The sequence below is a fragment of the Lagopus leucura genome, unplaced genomic scaffold (assembly GCF_019238085.1).
Source record: "Lagopus leucura isolate 7727_CA_CO unplaced genomic scaffold, USGS_WTPT01 Super-Scaffold_100001, whole genome shotgun sequence".
Taxonomy (NCBI): Eukaryota; Metazoa; Chordata; class Aves; order Galliformes; family Phasianidae; genus Lagopus; species Lagopus leucura.
Window position 1 is genome coordinate 95,174,019 of NW_024962262.1, and position 26,640 is coordinate 95,200,658.

At 41.5% G+C, this 26,640-nt stretch overlaps 3 protein-coding genes across 6 annotated transcripts in view; 1 reads left to right on the plus strand and 2 right to left on the minus strand.

The window, feature by feature from the left end:
- Positions 1-8,461, minus strand: part of NME7 (NME/NM23 family member 7) — a 91,895-nt gene extending 83,434 nt beyond the window's left edge. Inside the window, exon 1 of one of the 2 annotated variants that reach the window (XM_042866665.1) lies at positions 8,406-8,461. In XM_042866665.1, coding sequence (XP_042722599.1) covers positions 8,406-8,408 — 3 coding nt within the window. In that variant the 5' untranslated portion in view covers positions 8,409-8,461. Of the gene's footprint in view, positions 1-6,411; positions 6,499-8,405 lie in introns of those variants that run through there. The other variant, XM_042866666.1, reaches the window with a different exon arrangement.
- A 29-nt stretch (positions 8,462-8,490) lies between these two features.
- Positions 8,491-15,561, plus strand: BLZF1 (basic leucine zipper nuclear factor 1). Of its 2 annotated transcripts, none has more exons than XM_042867826.1 (7): positions 8,491-8,542; positions 9,010-9,066; positions 10,059-10,498; positions 11,159-11,358; positions 12,897-13,025; positions 13,613-13,832; positions 14,161-15,561. In XM_042867826.1, the coding sequence occupies exons 2-7, from the start codon at positions 9,048-9,050 to the stop codon at positions 14,344-14,346; spliced, it is 1,194 nt and encodes a 397-aa protein (XP_042723760.1). In that variant the 5' UTR covers positions 8,491-8,542; positions 9,010-9,047; the 3' UTR covers positions 14,347-15,561. The 2 variants fall into 2 exon arrangements, with proteins under 2 accessions (XP_042723760.1, XP_042723761.1); XM_042867827.1 differs by lacking the exon at positions 8,491-8,542 and adding an exon at positions 8,631-8,760.
- On the minus strand, positions 14,023-26,404 carry CCDC181 (coiled-coil domain containing 181). Of its 2 annotated transcripts, none has more exons than XM_042867825.1 (6): positions 26,179-26,404; positions 21,697-21,857; positions 20,185-21,162; positions 17,500-17,646; positions 16,734-16,888; positions 14,023-16,520 (listed from the first exon to the last, which is right to left on the minus strand). In XM_042867825.1, exons 2-6 carry the CDS (start codon positions 21,832-21,834, stop codon positions 16,358-16,360), a joined length of 1,581 nt encoding a protein of 526 aa, XP_042723759.1. In that variant the 5' UTR covers positions 21,835-21,857; positions 26,179-26,404; the 3' UTR covers positions 14,023-16,357. The 2 variants fall into 2 exon arrangements, with proteins under 2 accessions (XP_042723759.1, XP_042723758.1); XM_042867824.1 differs by lacking the exon at positions 26,179-26,404 and adding an exon at positions 24,253-24,318.
- Between the last annotated feature and the right edge of the window lie 236 nt (positions 26,405-26,640).

Here is a 26,640-nt window from a genome sequence, read left to right on the forward strand (position 1 = left end):
CCAATCTGGCCTCAAACACCTCCAGGGACGGGGCATCCACAACCTCTCTGGGCAGCCTGTTCCAGCACCTCACCACTCTCATAGTAAAGAACTTCCCCCTGACATCCAACCTAGACCTCCTCTCCCTCAACTTAAAACCATTTCCCCTTGTCCTGCTGTTATTTACCCTTTCAAAGAGTTGATTCCCCTCCTGTTTACAGGCCCCCTTTAGGTACTTAAAGGCTACAATTAGATCACCCTGTAGCCTTCTTCTCTCCAGGCTGAAACCTGCACTGAACCAACACTGCCCTGATGAGCTACCGAATGCTGGGTCTCTGACATTGGAGTGAGGTCAGCATCTGCATGTGACCCCAGAGGGCAAGAGGGCTATATACGCTTTGAGGTGCTTGTGTGCATTGCATTACATGCTCTCATCCGCACTGTACGCATACTTTTGAAAGACAAAGCTTGGCCAAACATTAATGTGGACAGCAATACTCAAAGGTAGTCTTCCTTTACAATGACTATTTCTTTGTTAAAAGCTCTTGGAGGAAGACCTGCTTACCCACTTATTTGTTGGGACTGACAAATTTTTCAATTTGTTTCCCACAAATCCTTATTCCATTAAATTTGCAACCCCCAGTAGAAGCTATCTGGAAAATTTCAAGCAGAATAATTAAAACCTGCAGAAAGCTACAAGCAACCGGAAGTAAAGGTTTGAAGGAAAACACCTACAAATCTTGAATGAAAGTTTTCAACAGCACTTCAGCCTAACCTAATTCCTACAGCATCCTTAGATTATCTCAGCTCATAATAATCCTCTGAAAATCATTTTTAACAAGAACTGTTTGCCTTGGAATCACAGCTAAGGAAGTTTGTGTCCTTCAGCCCACTGATACCATCAAGCACTAACACCCAGGAGTTTGTGTGAACGTTCCAAAGACCACACATGCTGCATCTACCTCGAATGTTCAGAGCACATAACAGTGTAGTAAAGATTTATGATCCACTGAAGTAAGCAAACAACTCTGCTGACAGGTTTCTTATTTACTACAGTGGGCACTTAAAGCAAGTACTTTGCCTACGCCACTGTTTAACCAACTGTTGAAGTTAAAACACTATTTTTCTCCTAAATTGTGTCAAGTATTAACTCTAATGTAACTGGACTAAATCCAGGTTTCAGCTAGCACAGATGTCATGCCCATTTACTCTATACTCTGCTGTTGATCTATTGACAGTTAACATGAACAGAATTTGTCATAAGAAAAGAAAACCATTCAGCAGCTTCCCGTTAGTGAAGTTGTCAAAAAGTAAAAACCTCTATGGGGTAAAGAAAGCAAAGTGGGTACTTATAACCCTGTTCTTAAATTCTGCCATTTCTAATGAAATTCTACAGGTCAATTTTATAAATGTTTGGCAATTTAAAAATTGACTTCTCTTCCCAGAGCACAGAACTTTCGTCACCACAGTTTGGAGCAGAGTACATTAGTTCCCAGAGATGTGAAGGTCTCTGATGGATGCAGGCAGCGACTGAAGGATACATTCAGTCTTGTATATGGTTCTGATCACATTACTTTTCCCCACCTTCACAGCTGTATTTAATGCTCAGCACTTTCAGAAAAAAGACACTACACAACCCACTTCATCCTTTTGTGAAACAGGATAAGTCATCACCATTCCTTTCACATAATAGAAAGATTTGATGGATAAAATATCCAGATTTCTTGTGTAACCTGCTACCACGTTTCTCCAAAACCATGGCAAAGGCAGCCCAGTTAGTTCATCCTCATTTCCCACTTCTTTACACTCCTCACTGCAATGCAAAAACTGGACACTGAAAGGAGGAAGAGCAGGGTTGCTGATGCTGCCCAGCCTGCCAGCTCCACAGATGCCACCAGCAACCACTGTTAGTCCAACAGCTCCCCAGAGAGGTGAGTGAGTCACTGTCCCTGGAGGTATTTAAGAAATGTTTAGATGTTACACTAAGGGACATGGTTTAGTGGGGAAATACTGGTGGTAGGTGGACAGTTGGACTGCATGATTTTAGAGGCCTTTTCCAACTGTTATGATTCTACAGTTCTATGTCTTCTCACCAATGAACCGTGAATGTTCAGGCTGAGCAGCCGCAGCCCAATCAATTAAGAAATGTGCCATAATAGAGAACAAACACATTAAGGTCAGCATTGTAATTAGGTAACCAGAAAACACATTGCTTTACTTAGTCCTGCTCCACAACCACAACTCCAGTAAGTGAATAAATATACAGAAAGGATAAAAACAGAAGGGCTACTAAATTTAGTGAAAGACCTAAATACGCATGGCATTGGTATAAAAGAATCTGCACATAGCCTCAAGTATGCATGCACACATTTCCCACTTCCCATTAATATACCTCTGCATACCTTCTCTTTATAAGCATGCTAGAATATTCTGCAGAAAAAAAGATGACTTTTTAAATGAATAAGGCAGTTAAAGAATCCCACGCAAATAGAGAGCCTGTTATATTCTCAAGAATACGTTTCCAAGAGCCACTTACTTGCAAGTGTAGGAGCACCATCTAGCGTTCAAAGGAAAAAAAGCAAAAATGGTAAAAAGCAAATGGTATCCTGTGCTCCATCAGAAGAGGGGTGGCCAGCAGGGAGAGGGAAGTGATTGCCCCTCTCTACTCTGCTCTTGTGAGGCCCCAGCTGGAATACCGTGCCCAGGTCTGGAGTCTCAGTACAAGACAGAGAGCTGTTGGAGAGGGTCCAGAGGAGAGCCACAAAGGTGATCAGGGGACTGGAGCACCTCCCCTATGAGGACAGGCTGAGGGAGCTGGGCTTGTGCAGCCTGGAGAAGAGGCAGCTGTGGGGTGACCTCATTGCAGCCTTTCAGTACCTAAAGGGAGCCTATAAACAGGAGGGGAAATAAACTCTTTGAAAGGGTAGATAACAGCAGGACAAAGGGAAATGGTTTTCAGTTGAGGGAGGGGAGATTTAGGTTGGATGTTGGGGGAAGTTCTTTACAGAGGGAGTAGTGAGGTGCTGGAACAGGCTGCCCAAAGAGGTTGTGGATGCCCTGTCCCTGGAGGTGTTCAAGGCCAGGTTGGATGGGGCCCTGGGCAGCCTGGTCTGGCATTAAATGGGGAGTTTGGTGGTCCTGCAAGTGGCAGGGGGTTGGAGATTCATGATCCTTGAGGTCCCTTCCAATCCTGGCCTTTCTGTGAATTCTGTGATTAGGCCAAGCAGTTCTTACACCCATGAAATAGTACTTTCAGTGATTATTCACAGTGGCCACAGCTGTAGATAAAAGTCAGTAAATAGAAGTCAGTGTTCACGGAAAAAGCCTCAGGGTTCCAGGCTCACAGCAACAGGTGATCCTTACAACCTCCATTTTTCAGCAGTCAGCTAATCATTAACAGAGTATCCCACCTGGATGCAATAGATCCCTGCAATTTTTATTTACTTTTAGGAACTTAGTTAAAACATTTAACCGAGCAGCCAAAAGTCCTTTTCAAAGATTCACTATTCTCACAGATTAAATGCATAGAAAAAGGCAAAACCTTGTGCTTCTCAGAATTTTGCCACTGGCCAGTAAAACCAGTACAGACTGTAGAACAAGACATGCAAGATGGAGCTGAGAGAGCAGGACCTGCTCAGCCAGGGAGGAAGAAAAGTGAGAGAGACAGCAGCCCTCAGCTCCCTGACTGCAAGATGGGGCCAGCCTTTTCAGTGTGAAAGCAAAAAGGCAAAGGACACAAGCTGAAACACAGGAATTTCCAGTAAGGATTTATCTGATTATTCCTTTCTTTAACCAAGAGGGTGGGAACACCAGGACAGGTTGCCCAGGGGAGCAGAATCTCCATCTTTTGATATGTTCAGGATGCACCCAGGTGTGTCCCAAAGCAACCTGAGCTGATTAGAACCATTTTTGAAAGGTAGGTCAAACTGGGTTACCCCAGCAAGTCCTTCCCAGCCTAAATGATGTTTTCATTGTCAGTTTGGCTGCTTCTTGCCAAACTTTCTTTCAGGGTCACATCCATCAGAACTTCTCAGTTTCTCCAGATCCTACACAGATGTGTGGGCTTCTTATGGTAACCTGAGGTGCTTTAAAAAATAATTGAGAGCTCAAATACAACATTCTTAAGTATCAATTTTATCCATATGAAATCTGCTTGGAAAAACACTTTAAATAACCACTGACTCTGTCAATAAATCTCTTTTTTTAAATCATAAACTTTCAATTGGCAACTTCTCCTTATGCTCCTGGCAATGCTTCACTGAATAATTCCCGAATTTCTTCACTTTCTAACAGTATTGAAAGAAAAAAAAAGTCAAATCCATACAATTAGAATAGATGTGCCAAGTTATTAAAAACTGCAGCTATAATCTGAAGAATCCTGAGTGACAATTCTGGGTAATAAAGGGAGATTAAAATGGAATTTATCATTATGTAATTCTAGATAACTTTGCCTTTCATACCATCAGCTACTTCAGACACATCAGTCAGAAGAGCTATCATTGCATCTAAAATTGCTTTTAGGGATGGCAGCTCCTGCAAGCCACAGCTCAGAGCTGGCTAGAGTAGGAGGCAATTTATCCCATGGATTTCGAATCTGTCAGCTTTATATATGTAGAGTGGTATTTTATATAGCGAGTCATATCATAAAGATGGCAGTATCAAACCCAGAATGAGTTCCTGGAACACAGTTTTCCACTGCTGAATCAGATACATCTCACAGGAAAGTTATATTCTTTTAGCAGTTTTCACTCAGCTCATACAGGGCCAAAGATTCTGTTATTTTATCAGATATACCTTCTGCTGCATTCACAGCCCACCTGCCCAAGAGAAAACTAGCATTACTAGGAAACATTAGTTCAAGAAGAAACCATATCATAATTCAGATGCTTATAAGATTCAACATGCAACACTTTTTATCTTTCCCAATGATGAAATGCTGCAAATGAGAGTTAACCATTATGTCAGGAAACATGTTTGTGCCATGCCAGCTTATAATGGAAAGGCTTGGGCCACTTACTCTGCAGAGGAAAAAATCAGGGTGGTCATCTGCAGTGAAATTCAGCCTTGGTTTCTGGGCCACAAAAGCAAGTCTTCACAACTATTAAGAAAGCTGTTCTCAAGGGAAGGTTTTGCATCTTTTTCAGGAAGAGTTTAAAAAAAAACAAACTTTTTTTTTTTAAGTACAAGAGTTTTGCAACAAAAGGTACAGAATTTATGAAATAACTTCTAGTCATTTGCAAATGTGCACTTGTTCAGCTCTATGAAGTGGGAAAGTTTTGCCTCTCTATATGATCATACCTGAATGAGAGTTTTCTTCACACAAAACATCCCATTTTGCCAGCTAATCCACTATGGCTGAAATTACTGGATCCCAAATGAAACTGCAGCCTACAGCTGCCTGTGAGCTGTACTGCCTCTATAATGCCTGCAGCTGAAAATCTGATCACAAGATACCCTGGCCATGAGCAACCCAGGGTTCTGCAGCTGTGCTGTAGGAATGGCTGATGTACTACTTACTTTCTAACATCCATTCCCAAATCACAAAGTAAATCTCTTCCACTGATGAATCAAAGCTGTTTTTCAAAAAGTACCGATTTTAAATAATTACTCATTTTACAAGAAAATTACTTATTTTTCTTCCCTGCCTTAACTAAGCACTTCTGTATTAGCATTCACTGAGCCAGGCTTTGGGGATTTACCAATGTACTGAAGATAACAAACATATAACACAGTTGTTAGAAAAATCTTTGTTGGAGTGTGCTGAACTGCTCATCTCCAGTTACACTCAAGATAGTGGTCAACATGGCATGATTGCAAGCTCGGGCAACCTAGCCCAGGAAAGTCTACTTCATAGATGTTTTTCTGATTTTGTAGAAAGAACTAAGGAAGCTGAAAGCTCAAATTCCACTGCATGCTTCCACACCCATAAAATCAAACCCAGCTGACATCCTATTAGACTAAGCCACCTGTTCTTTGCGTGCAAGATGGAAAAAGATGCTTTTTAATGTACTCTGCTGTTACCAGAGCTGTGGTGACAAGAACGCTTGCATTAAAGAACAGAGGAAGAGAAATATGGAACTGCACCTATAGGCAGCCTGAGTGCAATAAGGCTCTGTACCTGCCAGGCAAGCTGCTTGCACACAAAAGCTATTTTTCCCAGGTAAATGGTGGGTTTCCATATCTAGAATGCTTTTAAGTGACAGAGTACAACAAACTCATGAATAAATAAAAACTAACATTCTCAACATGATGCTCTAATACATTACTACATTTTTCTTTCCATGGCCATAACCATGACTTGTAACAGGATTATTGTCTTTCACCTTGAGTAGATACATACACTGTAACTAACACAGTCACAATTTACACTGACTATAAACAACACAGTGCTATAAGCATACTAAACTTCCTACCAGGAAATTCATTACTTACAGGATGTTATTAGGTTCCTGATGTTTAATCCTGACTTGCAGAAAAAACTGAATACATAGGAAGAAGTCATTTATTTTTTAACTCCGTCTTTCTGAGAAAAAGAGGTTTTAAAAAACACATGAGTGAGATTAAATGCTTTAAGTCCCAGTATCAAACCCTTAGAAAAAAAATATATCCATAGCAAAATGGAAAGCACAGCAATGACAGCAGAATAGCAAAATCCTAAGCCACAACAAGCAAGGATCAGCTCAAACACAACTGCTGTAGACACAGAAACAAAAGAAAGAAGATACTTACATTTATAAGGCCTCACAAATACAGGAACCTCCAGAAAGATATCCTTACCTCCACTGCCAACCCTTATAAGAGGTCTGGGAAAGAGTAGATACTGCTCCACCCCCTCTGGTCAATCAGGAGCATTGCTTGCACCTGAGCTCCCCTGAGTTGGCCCTGCCTTCCTACCAGGTGTTCAATCACTACTTCAAGCTGTGACTTAGCATTTTTACTACAGTATCCCGCTTCTAGGATGAAACCAAAGAAGGAAACTGAAATACAGAGTTTCTTCTTACTGCAGCACTCACAGAAGCAAATAAGCGGGTTACAACTGGAAAGGTAATTTAGCTGGTTTAAGCCAGAGCACAGAACTAAAAAACAAGGAAAGAAAGAAGAGTTTAAAGAAGTTAGACATACTCGCATCAGCACATGAAATGGTCTCTGATGCACTAAGGACAGCAGCCACAGAAACCTCAACCCACTCGTACTGTTGAGCAGCTGTAGAGAACGGCCTCAGGGACTGGAGGAGATCAAGGATGGGACAGCTCACTCAACTGCAGACTTTGGAAGATAACAGAATGAGTTATTAGAAAATCAGTGAGCATCTCTGAAGACAGAACGTTATACAAAGTTGATAACGTTAATGTGACAAGAAAAAAATCCTGTCGTGACCGTTTTCCCTTTCAGATATGGTAACTGGGCTAAGTAAGTAAGGAAGAAGCCACTGATGTGACACGCTTGGCTTTGATAGGACCTCCAATCTAAGACACCCCATGTTCTGGCAAGTGAAGTAGGGAACTGCAACCTACATTAAAGCACAGTTACAATCGCCACGTGCAGAAGTAACTAGGAATAATTCTCTTGCAAGCTGTAAGTCAATTTAGTCAATTTCAAGTAAGGTTCCAAAATGTTCTGTCACCCACCTGGTTTTATGTCATGTTTTATTTCATTGCTATGCTGGCAGTGAAACAGAGAAATGCACTTTCAGAATCCAGGCTCACACTAAGCTGGGAGAGACTGCAGTTTGGTAAACAGAGCTCAACGCGATTTTGATGATCTGAGAAATGGTCTGAAATTCTGTAATCCCATAGAGATGGCTGCAAATTATTACAGTGACAACCAAGAAAATAAATTCAAATATCTAGGGGAAAACTAACAGCAAAAACACGGGGAAAAATCCCTGAAGGTTACAGTGGATCACAGTTAGATTGGAGAATGCAGCCAGGAGCGGGAGAAAAGAGAGATCATTTGGCACTACGAGTAACTGGGACACAAGAAACAAGAGTTCTGCTCTGTTTAGTGGCAGCGAAACCTCAGCTGGCACACGTTATGAAGGTCGGACACCGCACTGAGAGAAAATTACACACAGCAAAAACTAGATCTGAGCGTGCACGAACAGTGAACGGGAAACTATCAGGGCACGAGCGTCTGCGATAAGAGGGAGAAATAAGATTGTGATCTCCTCAAGCTCTTTAGCGAGTAAGCGACAGAAATGGATTCGATTTATATCCATCAAGCACTGAACCGGTAACCTCCTGCGGTAAGGAAAAAAAAAACAAACACAACAGCGACTTATACAAATCATCATTAAGTCGTGGACCTATCAAGAGACCGCGGTGCCCCTGCCGCTGGGTGCCTGTAAAGGCGGGTGGGGGGCGGCGCCCCGTTGCTTTAACCCCGAGCGAAGAGCCCACCCAACCGACCCCAGGCCCGGCGCTCACCATGGCGGCGGCCACTTCGCTTCCCGCGGCCCTGGCAACGGACGCCCCGCCCTGCGCTGGGCGTGAGGCTGTTCCGGACGGAAGCGGAAGGTGGGCAGCGGCGCTGGCGGAGGTGACGGGTGCGGGCTGTGGAGCTGGTAACGTGTGGGGGTTGTGCGTGGGGGGCGGCGGGCGCCGGTTGGGGTTGGGGTTGGGGTTGGGGTTGGGGTTCGAGAGCGGCGCCGGGCGGGAAGGAGTATGATGGAGTCACAGAGGGTGAGGGCTCTGCGTAAAGGAGGGAGACTGCAAGGAGGGATTTGAAGAATGGGAACTAGAACTGGACGAGCAAGAGATGGAAGTTGAAGCCCGGCCCTCGGTGAGAGAAGTAGCAAGTGCCAGACGGCTCGGATCCTTCTTTTGACTTTTCTCGGGTTTCGGGGGCATCTTTGCTTTTACATTTGTTTTGGTGTGGGCTTTTTACCTCCTTTAGAGCTTATAGTTCACAGTAAACAGTGTATCAGTGTGCCACTGAACTGAATTTTAGAGGCTGTATTCGAAAACACGTTGATTAACTTTCAAGATTAACTTCCCTTGCTGAAGATGCTTTCCCTCCTTTCCTCCTCAGGATTACGTAGTTAAGAAGAGCTGACTGCTAGCAAGAAAATGACATCTCTAGAAAAAAGTAGGTGGTTGGTGAGGTATCTGAGCTGACTGGATTAAAAAGTCTTTAACCTGAATTCTAAGGTCTTATTTCTTTAACTGCATGAAATGAGCAGTTAATTAAACTAGATCTCCTAACGTGGTTTTGCCTGGAAAAGCAGGTTTGTCATTCGTGCGGTTACGTGTCTACACCTTTGTCTGATAGCCCTCTCTGGCCTTTAGAAATTGCTGGCACTGCCTGAATCCTGAAAGTAGAGCACTGTAATGGCAACACTATTGTGTTTTTGAAGTCCAGCATGGGGAATAGGACAGAGGATGCAGGCACATGTTACTCCCTGCAGTAAGAGAAATAATGGCAGTATGTGTAGCAGTGTTCTGAGAAGCTTTCCTGCCATGTCCACTGTGGGGAAACCTTACTGTGATAGCATTTAACTCAGCCGAAAACGTAATGAGCTTCAGCAAAATGAATTTCAGGCATATTTGGGAATCTAGAGCAGAATGTAGCCTTACTAGGAGTACTGGGGGCTGTTAATTAAAAATGAAATGCAACTGATATGTTGGCTTTTTTAAATCATTAACTCAAAACATGTTGTAGTACTTAAATCCTCTTAAATTTCTTATGGTGTTAGTAGCTGTATAGCTTAATAGCAGCTTTGGATTTTTAAATAGATCTGCTGTGATTTTTGTCAGCTCCCAGAAGCTGAAGTTCACTGTCACTCCATAGGTAACATTGTCAGGAGTTTTTCTCCTTAATGGTTGTTGATCATATCTGCACATCTACCCAATATTATGTGATGGAAACTAGTAAAATTTATCAGTGAACGTGTCATAATTAGCAGTGCATACTTGAGTAAAGGCTTTCTAGATTCTAATTTGTGTTTGATAGCTCCTGCTGCAAAGGACTGTTTTGTATGCAGTGTAAAATTAAAACTTTCACCTCTGAAGTACGTAAATGAAGGGAAGAGTTGCAATGACATTAAGATGGTAACTTCCTCTGCTATTTCTGAACTGTAGTTGACTATGCCTCATCACCCATCCGAGGACCTGGAGATGGCATGGAAACAGAGCAGACGGGTGAATCTGTAGAAGTAAGCACTGGAGCCAGCGCTACAGCCCATCACATCCACCACAGCCCACAAAAAAAAGCAGTCTCATCGCTGAGTCCTGGAGTTCTCCAGCTAGGGCAGATACATGCTGATAAATCAGTAGAAGTTGAAGCTGTGCGTATATTAGTCCCCAAAGCAGCTATCACCCATGTAGTTGCAACTAAAAATGCTAAAGTAGCTAAATCGGTGGGACACAAAGGAGATGCTTTCCATCAGTCAGATGGAACTGCAGATCCCAAGAAAGAACAGACTGAGCTCAAAAATGCAATCGAAAAGCTGAAGAATTCAGAAAAGCGGTTGTTACAGGATAAAGAAGGTCTCTCTAATCAGCTGCGTATACAGACGGAGGTAAGAAATGAAGGGTTTTTTTTTTCCTCACAGTTGAGTTGCTTTGGTTTATTTAGCTTGTGAATAAAATCAAAGATAACTGCTACGACACTGAAGCTTTGAAACAAATTGTTTTCTTTTTGAACGTACAAGATAGAGAGTAGAAATGCATCAGAGTACTCTGGTGCTTCTCTGTCAGCAGATAAAAATATCAAAGCATGAATCTGGGAGAAACAAACACACTGTAGGACTGCAGGGAAATGTCTTTTGAGGTGCAAGATCTTTTCTCATGACCCAACACTTAGTAAAAAAAAAAAAATGTTACACCATAGAAGGAGGTGTAACATAACTTACAAATGACTTATGTAATCCTTTGCTATTTTACTGAGTCAGGACTTGAATAGGACTGAAACTTTCTTTGTTTCATGTACCACGTTTTTATTCTTCCTCCTCGAATGCTGTCAAATTTAAACAAGGAAGTGTTAAATGTGCGTTACTCTTAAAATTTTGTCTCACTGGAGTGGATTGTGAGGCTTATTATCCTCTCCTTTGGGTGCATTCCATTCTGGAAACAGAAACTGCTCATTTTAAAAAATAAGTTGCCTAAGTTGCACTGCGTACAAAAGTAGTAAGTGTTTCAATCCATATTGGTAATGATCAGATAGTTTGGTCTGATTCTAGGTGAATCGGGAGCTGAAGAAACTCCTTGTTGCTTCTGTTGGAGATGATCTGCAGTATCACTTTGAGCGGATGGCTCGTGAGAAAAATCAGCTTATCCTAGAAAATGAAGTCTTGGGCCGGAATCTGTCTCAGTTGTCTGAACAACTGGAGCGCATGTCTATACAGTGTGATGTGTGGCGAAGCAAATTCCTAGCAAGCAGGTATTCCCACTTCAAGCAGCATTTTTCTGTAGGCTTTTATTATATGCACCCACTGCAGCACTTGGGAATGTGTATGTGTGTGTATATATATATGCAGAGGGCAACCACAACAGCTATTGTAAGACACTTACTATTTAGTTTCAATCAGAGAAGAGATAAAAGAAACTGAGCTGCTTGTAAATCTCAGTAGTTCTGCCTTTCAAAAGTAATAGTGTGGGTCCTAATACTCCTAAAATGCTAACTCCAGTTCTTGTTAACATAAGAGAAGTTCTTATTTCTGATCAACTGTGTAACTGTGTCCAGTTTAGGGTTTGAAAATGTCTTCCATGACAGCTGAAAGTATGATGCAATCACCAATTTGTTTTTAAAAAAAAAAAAAATCATTAATTTATCAGGGATCTACTAAAACCAGCAACTAAGAATGGAAGAATAGAGAGACCTCTTCATTAAATGTTTGTTTACAGAAGGAACCCTACGGTAACTTCTGTACTCATAAACTAATACATTGTAAGAGTTAAGAGCAAATCTTAAGCTGGTCTAAGTGTCAGTCTCATTTGACAAGGGATTAGACTTTTAACTTGCCAAGTGTAGATGATCTATCAGATCTGCAAATAGTGATAGGATTTTAATCTTCTACTGTACCCATCTATAACTCACTGCATTTTAACTAGTGATGCTTAGTGCATATTATGAAAATGACTTACTGCTTGAAGGAAATGAGAATGTATGATCTAGTCCATTTAAATTGCTGGTATTCAGCAGTTTTGATGTACTGAGTGAATGATAAGCAGTTGTGATAGTACCATCCAGGCAAGCATTACTATCCTAGTTTTACTTGTTTCTTCAGCATTAATATGAATCCTAAGATCACTGCAAGGGAGCCTCTTCCAGTAACACTTTTGACAGTGTGGAGATGTGATCAAAGTAACACCTGTTCTATTGTAAGGCTCTCATTCATTCAAGTCTCAGATTCCTTGCTAGTAGTTGTTAAAATGCATTCTGTTCTTGGTGTTTGCAGTATCTCAGGCATTGAAGTACCAGCTCCAGGGGTCTGTTGGCATAGAACAGCAAAATATCACAAGCAGTTCTCACATGCTTGTATCTGGAGCATTTGACATCTAGGTATTGTGCCCCGAGAGAAGCAGTGAAGTGGATGCAGTCTGCAGCCATAGCTGTCATCTTTAGAAACGACTGTGAAAAGATGTGATTACAGTGTACCTGCAAGAAACCTGTCAATAACAAAATGTATTCAGCTTTGTCTGTCAGGATGTTTGTCCACCGTGCTCACTTACCCATTTGTATAGAGTGGCATAAGATTATTTAAACTCAGATGTAGTTTTGCACTTAAATGCTTGCAGTTGAATAGAAATTGCTCTTAATGCATGTCCTTTGTAATTAGGTTGACAAGTTCTGCATGGGGAAGGAAGGGGAATGGCAGCTTAATCCTTAGACTGAGCTGATTAAATACTGTCTGCAATAGAGTGAAGGTGACTTTCAAGCTGCTCACTTAAATTACTAATTGGAAATGTCTTTTGCAGGGTTATGGCTGATGAGCTAACCAACACCAGAGCAATTCTTCAGCGTCAAACCAGAGATGCACAAAGTGCAATTCAGGATCTGTTGAATGAACGTGATCAGTTCCGCCAAGAAATGATTCATACACAAAAGTATGATTTTCCTAATCCAGACTATTTCTCTACAAACTTCTCATTTCTGTTGGTTTATTCTGGGCTGGAGAAGAATTGAAATAACTTTCCCCTATTCCTGTTACATTTAAGAAAAAAACAGATATGCAGATGATTATATAGCTGCTTTTCATTCTCAGTGTTGAAAGCCAAAGTAGCACTAATTCTTTCCCCAGTATTCCATAGAGGTGTGAGTTCTTGAAGGTCATATAGCTTCAAGGTATGAAGGTAGAACTAACATATCTCATATCTGCAGACTATATGTAGTTAATCACTTACTGTCTTAATTTCAAGAATCTTCTCTTTCCAAAGCTAACAGATTCTTTTACCTGCCATGACTTTCCAGTGCTTAGTCTGACAAATGTCTTTTAATTTTTTCCACTGTTAAAATTCTGCATTGGCGAAGCCTTGTCTGTGAGAGTAACCTGTTTTGCCTCCTTGCTTTAAATAATGAAACCTTTTTCGATTAACATCTGACTTGTACAGCAAATTTGGGGAAGATTGCACTGAAGCATGTGTGCTGATAGTATGGAATATGAAACCACTAGATTGTTTTTCTCTCTCCGCAGGCTTCTGGAGGAACTGATGGTTTCTCTTCAGTGGGGGAGACAACAGACATACTATCCCAGTGCCCAGCCTTACACTACAACAGAGCTAGCAGCTGTGAACTGTAAACTAGCCAAAGCTGTAAGCTCACATCTTCTTGGAAATGTTGGAACTAGCAGTCCAAAAAAGACTTCAGCAGCTGTGGAATTTTGCAATACCCCTGCTGAGAAAATGGCTGAAAGGGTAAGAACCTTCCATACAACTCAGTCTTTCAACATACCAGAGGGGCAGGATCAGGATCACGTTTTCAGAAGGAAAAGCCTTGCTTTGTGGCAACTGCTTAATATTGTATTTAAAAATGATTTGCACGTGAAACATGCTGGATAGAGCTGTGTGGTGTTTAAAAATCAAAAACACAGAAGAATAAGCACAACATAAATAATATATGTATTGTTTGAAACCAAGTTGAAAAACTCTGCTTTTGAGCAGAAAACCTTCCACGCTGTTACAGAAGGATAAATCCTATTAAGCTTAGCAGATAAATTTTCATTCTCAGCTTTTCTTCTCATAGGTGCTACGTGTACTGGATCCAGCTGCACGTACAGAAACATCAACAGAAGCTTCTTTTTCTGAGACTTCTCCCTCTTCCTTCCTTTCTACAAAGAAGAATATTGGAAGGTTTCACCCATATACAAGATACGAAGACATAACTTTCAATTGTTGCGACCACTGTCAAGGAGAGCTCATAGCCCTTTAAAAACATGGCTGATGTTTATGACCACACATGCACTCTTTCTGAAGAATTCCACTAGTTGGTGTTCAGCAGGCTTCCCTTTTTCCTGTTTCTTTCTATATAAGTGGGTTTAAAATTGGAAATCCTGTATTTTCTGCTTCTCTGCCTCTTGAAGCCAGGGACTGCCAGGATTTCTTTATTCTGTGGGCTGCTTTATTCCTTTTCAGTCTGAAAAACTACTTCCTTCTACAAAGGCAAGACCAAAGACTTTATGCTGGTCCAATTTGTAGAGCCTAGAGATCCCCTGACTACTTAAGTTTGACAATCTTATTAGCAAATCTTAATGAATTCATCATCTTTACGGGGAAGTAAAAGCATAAACTATACCAAAGCAAAGGAAATGCTATATTTTTAATAAGTAATAATCATAGGTCATTAGGATATAGTCAGCTCCATGGTTCTTTAGTGTTATCCAAGGCAATGAACTGTCCTCAGGTGTATGTTCAATCTTTTAAATTTAGTCATAAGGAGTGTAAGCAATGAGTCTTTATAGCTGTAAGCTCTGAAAGAGTGCAGAGGAGAGGAAAAGAGCTTGAATGAACTCTAGCTACAACATATAAATAGTAACTGGTTTTAAATGGATTCTTGAAAACTGTGGAGTGATATTCTTGTATTTTCATGCAGGTAAAACAATGGCTTTTCCCTCTCTTTTGTCTTCTACAGTCATGCTGTTAAGTAGTCAATCCTCAGAAAAGAAACAGATACACCTCCTTTAATACACAGTGTTGAAAGCTAAACTAGCATTAGAGTTCATTCCTTGCCCACAGTCTTCCTGGGTGTTAGGGGAGGCTGAAGATAAGCACTACTTTTGCACAAGTATTAGTAAAAAATATTTTTTTACTTTATGATTTTGTTACTGTGAAGCAAGTTCAAATGTATATTCCTGCAGCTTATCTGCTAAATCCAAAGACAGGACGTAGAAGAAACACAGGAGCAAACGCGGAGGAAAAGCAGGAGGATGCAAATAAGCATTTTTAATTTAACTCCCAGATTTATCATAGGTAGTGCCTATCTTAGGAAAAGGGTTTCTACAATAGCTGCTTTCACCCTTTTTTTTTTTTTTTTTCTTTTAAGTCTCATACTACAACCAGAATTAGCAAGTTACAAGTTCTTGCTTTCTTGGGCATGCTTTGGTTTGCATGAAGAATACAATAAATTTTCTTTGCTTACAAGTTACAATTTTGGATTTAATACAGCTCATTTCAGACCCTGTGTTCCCCGCAGATAACCTTGATTTCATAAGTCATTTCAGCACATTCTCTATCACGAATTCCCAATATCAAGGTAGTGGTATATTTTAATAAATGTGGCAAACATGGAAATGTACACAAGGAATTCAGCTTCCTTGATATTGGCAAAGGTCATAATTTACATTATCTTTCATTTCATGGAATAGAAAATTACTAAATATGAATGCATCAGTTTGACTCACAGAAAAGAAGTTCCAGAAACTTGCAGGTTCACATACACATTAGCCTTTAGTCACCACTTCCCCTAGTTAGAATAGTTGGGCTGGAACAGCTGCTCCACAAGCCAATAGAAAGTGGCAAAGACTCCAGAAAGCATTTTTCAACACCACAAGTTGCACACTCATCACAAGCAGCAAATACCAATATTAATCCAGAAAAAAAAAAAAAAAAAAATCAACATCATAATAGCCTGCATCCAGGAATTCATGGTGGAGTTCAATATAAAGTGCCTTTTAAAAGGAAATGTATTTGCCACCCCCGCAAACAGATCTTGCTCTCATTTTGATTTGGTCAAACCAAGAAGATCCCTGAGTTGTGCATAAAAGCAGGCTTTTCAACAAAATAAATTATAAATAAATAGCAAAACCATTGTCGGTGAAGGGGACTGTCGAATTTGCTAGAAAGCTTTAAAAACACCACAAAGTCAGTAGCTGTAAACAGCAGTAGCTCAAGCCATAAAAATTAAGAGGGCTGTCCCCAGGAACTCAGTGGTTACCTCCAAATTTTCAACTGTAATTGTCTCTGAAGCGAAAAGATCTAGGCTCTGAACTAATGCTGTGCATGTTCTGCATCTGTTTTGCCCTTCTAGCTTCTAATCGAAGCTGCCTTGCTGCCTCTTTAGCCGCCAGTTCTTCAGCTCGCTTTTCTTCTCTCTTTCTTTTTAGCCATCTGTAGAGAGAGAAACACGACTCACAGATAAAACTGCAAATTTTATTTCATTCTTTCAAGGTAGGCTTGGCCTTGTTTAAATAAAGCCACCAGGATAAAGGTATTATGGCCACGCCAATCTAAAAGCCTGTCTGCCACAAGCATGAGAGGCACTACTTCATCCCAATACTCCTGGTGTCATTTTCAAAATGGTTTTCATAGGATTCTACTCACTCCTTAAAAGCTCTGTTGCATTCCTCTGTCCTTGGAAAAAATGTAATTCCCTCTTCCTGCCGTCTCAAAATTTCTATTTGTTTTTCTTTCATGTGTTCTTGGTGCTTTTTTTTAAGCCATAACTTGAACGCTTCTTCTGGATTCCTGTTTCTCTCCTATTTAAATAAGACATATGCACAGGGGTCATCTTTAAACAGCCTTTATATTAACTGTACTCTTATAATTTTGGAGCTCTGCTGACATCTCCCATTGACATTAGAGAAACTTGTAGCATTGGATGTTTGCTGACATGTCATGGAATAAATACATGAGCAAGCACTCAAAGCAGCACGTTATAAAAAATACAGAATTTAACTTTTTCAGCTCGTTGCAACATAGGAGAACTTCAGAGCATCTGAATCATCATTCTGGTTAAGCCACACACATTAGCTGATTGCCAACAAATTCTGATGGTAAGGAATAAACTTTAAGGGCTTTCTGCTCACAGCTGGGCTCAATTAAGTCATCCACTTGATTAAAAAAAAGGGCATCACTGTCTCTCCTGTGATTTTATTGTGAATAAGTTCACAAATGGAGCCTGTATGACAAAAGCCAACTTGCCAGGCAGAACCATCCAGAACATGCAAGGCAATCTAGCTCCTCCCTGCAAGCAATGTGACAAAAAAATTCCAATCACTGCCCATTTTCATAGACTTAGCTAAGAACCCAGGCTTACAAATGGAATCAGATCAGTATGACTGCCAGTCCTACATTAGGGTGACCTTACTTTGGTGTTCAAGTTTTCTAGTTCCTTTGCACGACGAATTCGCTTTTCTTCTTGCACTTGTTCTTTCTTCTTCTGTAACCAAGCTCTAAACACCATCTCATTCTCCCTTCTCTTCTGTTCTTCTTGCTCTTTCTTCCTTTCTTCTTCCTTGTATGAAATTAAGAGCAAATAAAACTTTACTGAAACGACTGCCTTAATCTGCAAAGGCCTTATTGTCACAATGGAGTGATTTGAGTGTCACAGTGAGTGATTTGAATTATATTCTGACAAAAATATTGACGAAAAAGGGATAACCAGACTATAGCTAGTTGCTACAATCTTTAGGAAGAAACTAGTCCAAGCACTTCCCTGCAGCTTCAGGCTACATATAGATACCCCCAGTCTAACTGCCTTTCGAGATTACCATCATTTCCATGGTACATCTTGACTTGTGAACATTTCAAAAGCAACAGGTCAGAACTTTCAAATGGACGTCTGACATCTGCCCAGTTGAGCTGATATGAAGACAGTCATGGGTAATTGATACATTTTAAAAAGTAAAGAAACACTCTGACTTGAGAGACCACTAAATCCAAAAGGATATTTAACTACTTATTGGAATGCTGGCATTATCTTAGGGAGCTTTTTCTGGGCATGAAGTTGTAATATGCTTTCTTAGGGATGTATTAATAGCTCAGCACCATTCAAGTTCATGAAATGAATTGATACTTGGAAAATTGAGAACTTTCTTCTAGCTACTAATCACATTTTAGCTAACAAGTACGTACAAGTAGGGGAAAAGACTTCAAACAGTGCTTCAGAAAGCTGATGAGGACATTTTACCACATTTTGATAACCCCCACTCATTGCAATAGTCTTCTCCTCCCACCTATGCACAGCATCTTTACTGAAAGAAACCCACCAAAATAAGGCAGATGGATACCAATAACATCAAGAATGTTTCGTGCCTGTGAAATCAATCATGCATTTGTTCCCCTTCAAGAACGAAGAAATGAAGAACTACATTCTTACGTTCTTCATAAATTGGCCAACAGAGATGTAGTGCACACTGTTAGTCTAACAGTGGACTATCATACTATTTACTTTAAATATGTGAAATATGTGGTCAAGAGATCTAGTCTTCTGTGTACGAATTAACACATACAAAATTACCACATTAGTAACTCTTCACATTTCATACCTCTTGTTACTGATCTATGCCTCAGCAAACTTTCCAAATAAAGCATGCTAGAGGTATTTTCACGGATTGAAAGGCCTTCAGAACTACTTAGCCAGCTCTTTTAGAACATCGTGGCACAGCAAATTGGTAGATGCTTCCATGACCTTTTTATTCAGTGACCTTATAAATATAAGGAGCACCTGACTTATATAAGATATATAATTATATATCCTTATATATAAATATAAGGAGCCTTATAAATATAAAGCACCTGACTGGAAGCCTAGAGGAGTGTGAACAGCTTGGGTAGAATCCATGCTACCTGTCAGGTCTGGAAGGAACATTTTTAAATGTGACCATTATTATGCTCACATAGAATTTGTGAATTGAAACGTTGCTCTTCAAAAAAAATTAAATATTTAACTCTTAAGTAGAGAAACAAATTGCAACATATCACAAGCTTTTTCCTTTCTCCAATTGCATCACCAAAGTGAAACAAAGCAGCCCTGTTTTTAAAGACTCCACTAAAGATTTATGAAGCTCCTGCTAGCAGCTGTCAGCAGCTGATTCTGCTATTAAATATTTTTCTGAAAAGAAGCTGAAGAAATAATAAAATATTGAGTATATAAATCCCTGAATAGACAGGGATTTGATTTTCTAAAATATACTTTTTTTTCCCCCCTTTTATTTGACTGCCCTGTATAGACAAGAGAATAACAACCTCTGCCATGGGAATATTTCTTTCCTTTTGTCCTCTGTGTAGCAAGCAGGTAAAACCAACAAGGGAAAATAATATCCATTCACAGAGAAAGGGAAAGCGTCCCACTTTGCAACAAACTCATTAAGAAAATTTACTACAACAGCCATGCAAAATATTTATAGGGAAAAAAAAAAAAAGTATCCTGTTGCATTACCTTTCAAGGTGATACTACCTGCATGCATCTCATGCAGCCAACAAGGCATGCTCCTTGTGAAGTCTTCCACACATTTGAAACACATGCACTCTTGTTCATAGTTCTCATAGTCACTGTCCTGTGTAAAATCCTATTTTATGACTAAACACTGTCCCATATGAGAGTTGTCAATTACCTGCTTCATCAGCACCCAAATGTGCACCTGCATGACTGTGGTTTCCCCACAGATTACACTGCAATGTGGATGTGATACCTTGTACAGTGTTTCAGTAAATAATGGGTTTGCAATGGAATTTAGAGGGAGTCAATAAACAAAAGCTGTAAGTATAGAAAAGCAAAAGAAAGTCTATTCATGAGGAGATGATTAAATATTTTGTTTCTCCTGTGAGCAAGGTATAATCCTATGTCATTATCTGTAATTCTGTTGGGTTTTGTTTCGTTTTAAGAAAATGAAAGGAATTTTAAGAGATTCTATGCTAACTCCAGAGAATTAATATTACTACTGTCTCTTTTATCATAAAAGAACAGAGTAAATGCTGTAAACACGTGGCCTTTATGAGGCAGAGGAATGCGATGGTCATTGTGATCTGCTTGTTGCCTCTGTATCTTTACCTCTTTCCTCAGTTTTTCCTTCCTTTGTTCCAACTGCTTCCGTAGTTCTTTTTGTCTAGGAGAAAGGCAGTAAGTGGAACTTCTCAAGGGCACGTTTGCAGACTGTGCTCTTGGTGGCGTCTTCCGTTTTCCCAGACCTCTTGCAGCATTGATAGCAGAATTTGGACGATGTTTAGGGTGAGATGGAGGCTTAGGCAAAAAGGCACACTCTTCTGCAGCAGGAGAAAAAGAACGTATGCCTTGTCTTATTGGACGTACTTCCTTCATTCTAGAGACAGTGCCAGAAGAACTGAGGTGAGAGGATTTTGGAGGCATACGTTGGGTTTCAATATCAGTGAAAGAAACACTTATTGGGGGCAAAAAGCCCTGGCTTTCAATATCACGTAAACTTAAGAGCTCAAACTTTCCATCTTTTTCCACTAAGACTTTACCATTCTTCTGTTCTTCATTCTTGCCAGCAGGGAATGAAAGTGATGTGCTTTCTGGTCCCGTTTTATTAGAAATATGCAACTGAGACAGCTTAGTTGAAACATCACCTCCTCCTGCAAGGTCTGCTTTATAAACTTCAGCATCTTCAAGAGGAGGAACCTCAAGATCCACCAAAGTATCCTTAAATTTTAATTTCCGCTCTCTGTTCTCACCCACAGGAGCCTGATTCTCCAGCAGTTTGTTGGCTTCCTCAATTTTTTCTAATACGTAACGCTTTATTTCTTCATCTACCTCCTCATCCAGTTCCTCTTGGTTTTCCAACTTGGATTCCTGGATAGAGCATTCACTATCAGTATCAGAAACCTGGTCTCCCTCTTTCGTGTCAGATCCAGACATCAAACTTTCCTCCTCACGGGGCTTCACTTTCACATCTATGCCTCCTTCTGAAAGCTCATCTGGATTGTTTTCCATTTTCTCATGGTCTTCCTCAAAGGTCGCCATGACTTTAGCATTTTTCCCCTCAAAGTCGTCTTCTTTCTTTTCAGGAGTCTGAAAAAATAAGCTCTTTGTCTCAATTTATTCTCTCAACAAAGAACAGTATCCAAGAAACAGAAAAGAAAGAGTGAAAGAGGAAAGCAGTACTATGTACATGTATTTTAAAAGGGGCTATCACGCAGAGAACAGATTAACAAATAGCTTTTTCCGCACTAATAAAACATTTTCTCCATGTACATATCTACACAAAGCTTAACTAACCACGGCTCGAGCACTGAAGCAATCAGTGATAAGGTGAAAACAGAGCAATGTGCTGCACAAGTACTCCAAGGAGCCTGCACTGGAAGCAGTACTTTTGTACCAAACACATTTTCAATGAACACTGAATTTTTTGTGTTAAGACATTTGTAAGCAAACTAACCAGGTCACTGGATTATTTTCTGCTGTCATTCCAAATAACCTTCCTTGTCAAAATTCAATGAGCATACCCACGCATCTCAAACCACAGTGAATTTAGTGCTTAGTATGCTTAACGTATATTCTTTTGGCCTTCTAAATAAAATGACTAACATTTAATTTAACAAATACCTCTCTTTCACCAAGGTTTTCCTTCTCCTCTTCATTAATTAGCCATTCAAGGTCTTTTTCAAAGTCATCCTCATATTCTTCTCCTTCTGTTAAATTATCCATATTTGCCAGACTACCCTGGTCTTCATTTTCACTCATTTTGGTGCTATGGTAGAGTGATGCTATGAAAGAAGGAAGAAATGCTTTAAAACTCCAGCACAGAACACAGCTATCTCCCACAGCACCCACATCAAACTTGCGAGCAGTATCAGTACAACCACGTAAGGCAGTGCCACGGCATCGCAGAACTAAGGATGATTTAAAAATATGAATGGCTTTGGCCTTTCCAGCTCTAATTAGGAGGAGGAAGATTTGAATCAAAACACAGCAAGACGACATACTCAGCATCTCTCCTACAGTTTTTGACACACAATCTCCTAACTGGTATTCTCCTTATTTAACAAAAAGATCACTATTTTCTCAGTTTTAGAGGTATTATGAGCTTTCAATGCTCCCAGGTGTGGGATTTACATCCTCAGCGTTGCTCTCTACCTGCTTGCCCCCCTCTCCTTTAAATATTTTTAAGTTACATTACAAAGCTGTGGGATTCTAGAAGATCTACGTCACAGCTTAAAAGAGAAGGAGCCAACAAAAAGCTTCTATTAAAATGAAAGACACTCACTGACTGGGCAGGAGCCATCTGCTACCATTACCAAACATATACAAGCAGCCAGCACTTACACCATGTTATTTCCACTAATACTTGGGGTCAGGAAGTCAGACAGACCACGTGAGACTGACAGAAAAAAGATTCCATTCTGGTTTGAATGGATGAAAAGGGTAATGATGGGAAAGAGTAGCCAGTTAATCAAGCTGGATATAGCCAAACTCATGACAGAACTGAAGATAAGCCACCATAACGATAGAGTCTTTTAAACAGTCTTTGGACTGCACAGCACATAGGTGCCAATGGCTCCTGTTTGGATGCCAGGGTGCCTGCCTGGAATCACTCCCACCTAAAGTCACAATAGGGTTGAAGGTATGCAGAGACACAGGCCAGACAGCTGATGATGTTCTTTTAACAGCGTTAGCCACTCATCATTCACTCCCTAATTTGTTTCTACTTGTTTATTGAAGCAACATAAAAGGAAGCTGTTCAAAAGTTCCCTTCCTCTTTGCACCCTTTGCTGTAACCTGGAAGTTGCCGCTTCCACATCTCTCTCCTATAATTACTTTGCATCCTCACAAACACTATAGGATCTCAATATGAGTAAGCACGTGGCAGCACAACATGGGATGCAGGAATTAGCTCTGAGCCAGGAGGGCCCCAGAACAGTAGGACAACTCCAGCTGTTTGATTTGCCCTGCTGTTCCAGACAGGAAGGGCTGTGCCTGGACTTCCCTCTCTGCCTAATTATCTTGTCATATGTTCTGTAACATCCAAAAGCTGCTGCTGAACCTTTTCTTTTATATTCTGATGAGCATCACTGAGTTCTCAGTTATGTACTCACACACAGTTCTGTCTCTCACAACTCTTTGTTCTATGCATGATGAGCGCGTTGTTCTTTTAGGCCTCGAAATTTAGTCAAGATTTAGTTACAAGGAAAGAACAGTTGTAAGGTTGGTACTTTTATTGCAAACATATACAAACAACCCTTATGAAAGCTCCTTATTGTTTAAGCCATTCTCAGTTCAAGGAAATCTGGACACTTTTTTATTCTTAGCTCTCATTTCTGTTTAGCTACCACTTGCTGGGATAATCACTTCAGGTCACACCAGGTCACTCTTGAGTTAAAATTTTCGAGACTTGTTCTGATTCTTGTCTTGACTTTCTACACCACATCTATTTCCCCTCACGTTTTACCTGCACCTCCACTCATAACAGACACAAATCTTTTTGCTTGGAAAGGCCCCTTCCTTCCCAAACTCCTTTGCTCTGGGTAGTGGCACATACCTTAGTTCCTAACAGAGGTTACCTTACTCTAGGACATACTCAGCATAAAGAACTACTCCTCCTACACTTCTTCATAATTATGTGAAGCAGTTTTAAAAGGCACAGAGCTGAACTGTGCCTTTAACAAAACACATTCATGACAATCTCTGCTGCTTAATAGTGAATTTTTTTTTTTAAAATGATGCAGATAACAAAAGAGGCTAGTGTGAGCTCAACCTCTTCTGTCTTAGCATGAAGCAGTTGTGGCTGAAGAGGTACTTTCAGTTTAGCTTAACAATCCTGTTCCAGAAGATCCTGAATCAGCTCCTGCTCCATTGTGGGAATTATGAAGTAAGAATTAAAAGCACTCAGCTTCAGGAGGGACCAGAAGTTTTTAGTGAATCTCAGATCTTCAGTTCCATAGAACAGTTGGGCTGGAAAGGGCCTTAAAGCCCATCCGTGTCCAACCCCCTGCCCCCCCCACCAGCTAAAGCTGCCCAGGGCCCCAACCAACCCAGCCTTCAACGCCCCCAGAGATGGGGCACCCACAAGCTTCTGTGGGCAGCCCGTACCGGGGCCTCACCACCCTCTGCGTAACAAATTTCTCCATAGCGCGTCATCTAAATTTAGTTTAAAGCCGTTACCCCTGGTCCCACCAATGGAGGCCCCTCTGGCCTCAGGCCCACCCCTCCGGGCCTCGCTGGTGCTCAGAGCGCGGCTCGGCCCGGCGCGGTAATGTTGCCATGGCAACAGCTCCGCCCCCCCCCCCCCCCCCCAACCCCGCAGCAACGGTCACCACCGATGGCGGCCCCCGAGGGCCAAACTCCCTCCCCCGTGGCCGTCGCCATGGCAAAGGCGGGCGCGAGCCCTGCCGCCGGGCGGCGCCACCCCGTCGCCGTGGGGACGGCATGGCGGCCCTCTGGGCCCATCCGCGGGCATTCCGGTGCCGGAAGCTTTGCGCTGCGTCGTTCATGCCGCGGTATCAAATCGGGAATGTTTGTTAGTGCTACACCGCTGGGGAAGTGCCCCCTCTGTGATAATCGTGCATCGCTCCGACAGCTTTGAAATGTGAACTAAGAAACAATCCTAAATAAAATTACCTTCTGGGCTGAGATGGCTCATCCCCACCAGCTTCCCCCCCCCAAGCTGCAGGCCCAGCCACCCTCAGGTCACGCTAAGAACGGGAATGTTTTCCCTGTGCAGAGCGTGGTGCTTCCCCACACCTCACTGCGGGGCATGTCCCTTCTCCGGGCTCCTGCTGGCGTGGAGACTGTGGCCACAGCAGCACAGTGGGCACAGGAATGGGACAAGGAGACGTCCTGGCATGCAGCTTGTTATTCTCAACACGGCAGTAGAGCCCTGTTTTGATTTAAAAAGTCCTAACAAAGCTGAAAGAGACAGCCTAGAACCACACCAGAAGGCCAAATGCCTCAGAGAGAAGGGAGGGCCCCACGGTATTTACCTGAGATAATGTGTTACCTACTGATGGAGGTCCCTGCTGCAGTAGCAAAAACTGGCCTCAGGCAGGGTCAGATAGCCTGTATGTGAAGATGACACTCCAGAGTTTCAGTTCCCCACATTTACATGCATAGACAAGTTCACAGCATCTAAAATAAAACTTTGATATTGCCCCAGTTCTCTCTGTGCTCTTCTACTTCTAGCACACCCTTCATCTTACAAAGCAGTGCCACCCTTTTCATTTACCAGAGATGCTTTATTCTTCTAATTACAAGTCAGCCTGATTGTAAGACAAGGATTAGACTTAACTGCTGAAAGATCAAGCTTTAATGCCTGATAATGAATATGTAATTATATTTCAAGATGAATCTAAAAAGCATGCACATGTTTTTGAACCCGTGTGTCATTAAGTTTATGTCTTCAGATGTTCCTTTCTGTGATGGAACCACAACACAACACGGTTGTGAAGAAACACAATGGAAACAATAGCTGAGCAGTGCAGCACTCCAGGGACAGGTTTCCTACATGCTGGTTGCTCTTTTTTGTGTCACTAATGCACCAGATACTGCATTTAGGAAACACCAATTTATTCAGGACAAGTGTGCTTAACAGAGAAAGGCTGTGTGACACCTGCAGAGAACCACTGAACAAGCACTGCCACATTTTTAGTAGGAGACAGCTGACACTGTCACATGTCACTAGGAATAGGAACTGGAGCTGCTAGCCCCCTGCCCTCCTTCATAACTAAAGTCTCTCTTTCCTTCCCAGTAATTAGCTACAATTGTGCCAACAAAGTAAAAAATGTAATCATATCTGTGCAGAGCCCTTCCCTTCCCTGAGAGCACAACCAAACAGCCCCTGCTTTACACATGCACACAGCCACAGCAAATTTTAACATAACTCTGCAGTGCCCTCGCAGGCTCTCAAGGCCAATGACAGCCCAGAAACACAGCAGTGGGTGCTGCCTGCTGTACTGAGTCCTCTAGCAGCTCCCACTGTTCCTTATCTTTTGAACACAAGCCTCTCCCCTAACAAGGACCAGAAGCCCAGGAGCTATGTAAGGACCTCAGCAAACCGAGCACAGGATGCACAGATTCAGTTTTGACACTTACCTGAAAAGGGTACCAGCCACCACGTCCCAGGGAAGCAGCTCAGCCACGCGTGGTATTTCTCTCGTCCCTATCAAACCACACCTGCTGCTAAGGCAGGAATCCAGTTTGTGGCAGTAGCTTGACGTCCCTTCTCAGCTATCACTGTGGCAGTGTGCGATGGGAGGAGCAAGAGGGATTGCCACGGTTCACGTGGACCTGCTTTGCTCACAGAAGAGAAGCAGCATCAGGATTCTTGTCACAGCACCTTTCATCAGCAGCAGAGATGTGAAACACTTGAATCTGCTTTGAAATGTAATGCTATGCTATCTGAGCTATTAATTAGTCCCCTGCTTTATGCAAGCATAGATTTTAATCCCCTGAACGTTCAAGAAGCTAATGCTGGCATTCCTATTCACCCAGATAAGGCAGAGAATGAAATTCACGTGTCTGACGTACTGACAGTTGCATCCATCCTGCCTCAGC

Coding starts and splice junctions, on each gene's coding strand:
- BLZF1 (XM_042867826.1), top strand. Junction 10,499..11,158: donor AGCTGCGTATACAGACGGAG/GTAAGAAATGAA, acceptor GTCTGATTCTAG/GTGAATCGGGAGCTGAAGAA. Junction 13,026..13,612: donor GAAATGATTCATACACAAAA/GTATGATTTTCC, acceptor CTCTCTCCGCAG/GCTTCTGGAGGAACTGATGG.
- CCDC181 (XM_042867825.1), bottom strand. CDS start 21,834: ATGAGTGAAAATGAAGACCAGGGTAGTCTGGCAAATATGGATAATTTA. Junction 21,163..21,696: donor AAAACCTTGGTGAAAGAGAG/GTATTTGTTAAA, acceptor TTATTTTTTCAG/ACTCCTGAAAAGAAAGAAGA. Junction 16,889..17,499: donor TAGAAAACTTGAACACCAAA/GTAAGGTCACCC, acceptor TTATTTAAATAG/GAGAGAAACAGGAATCCAGA.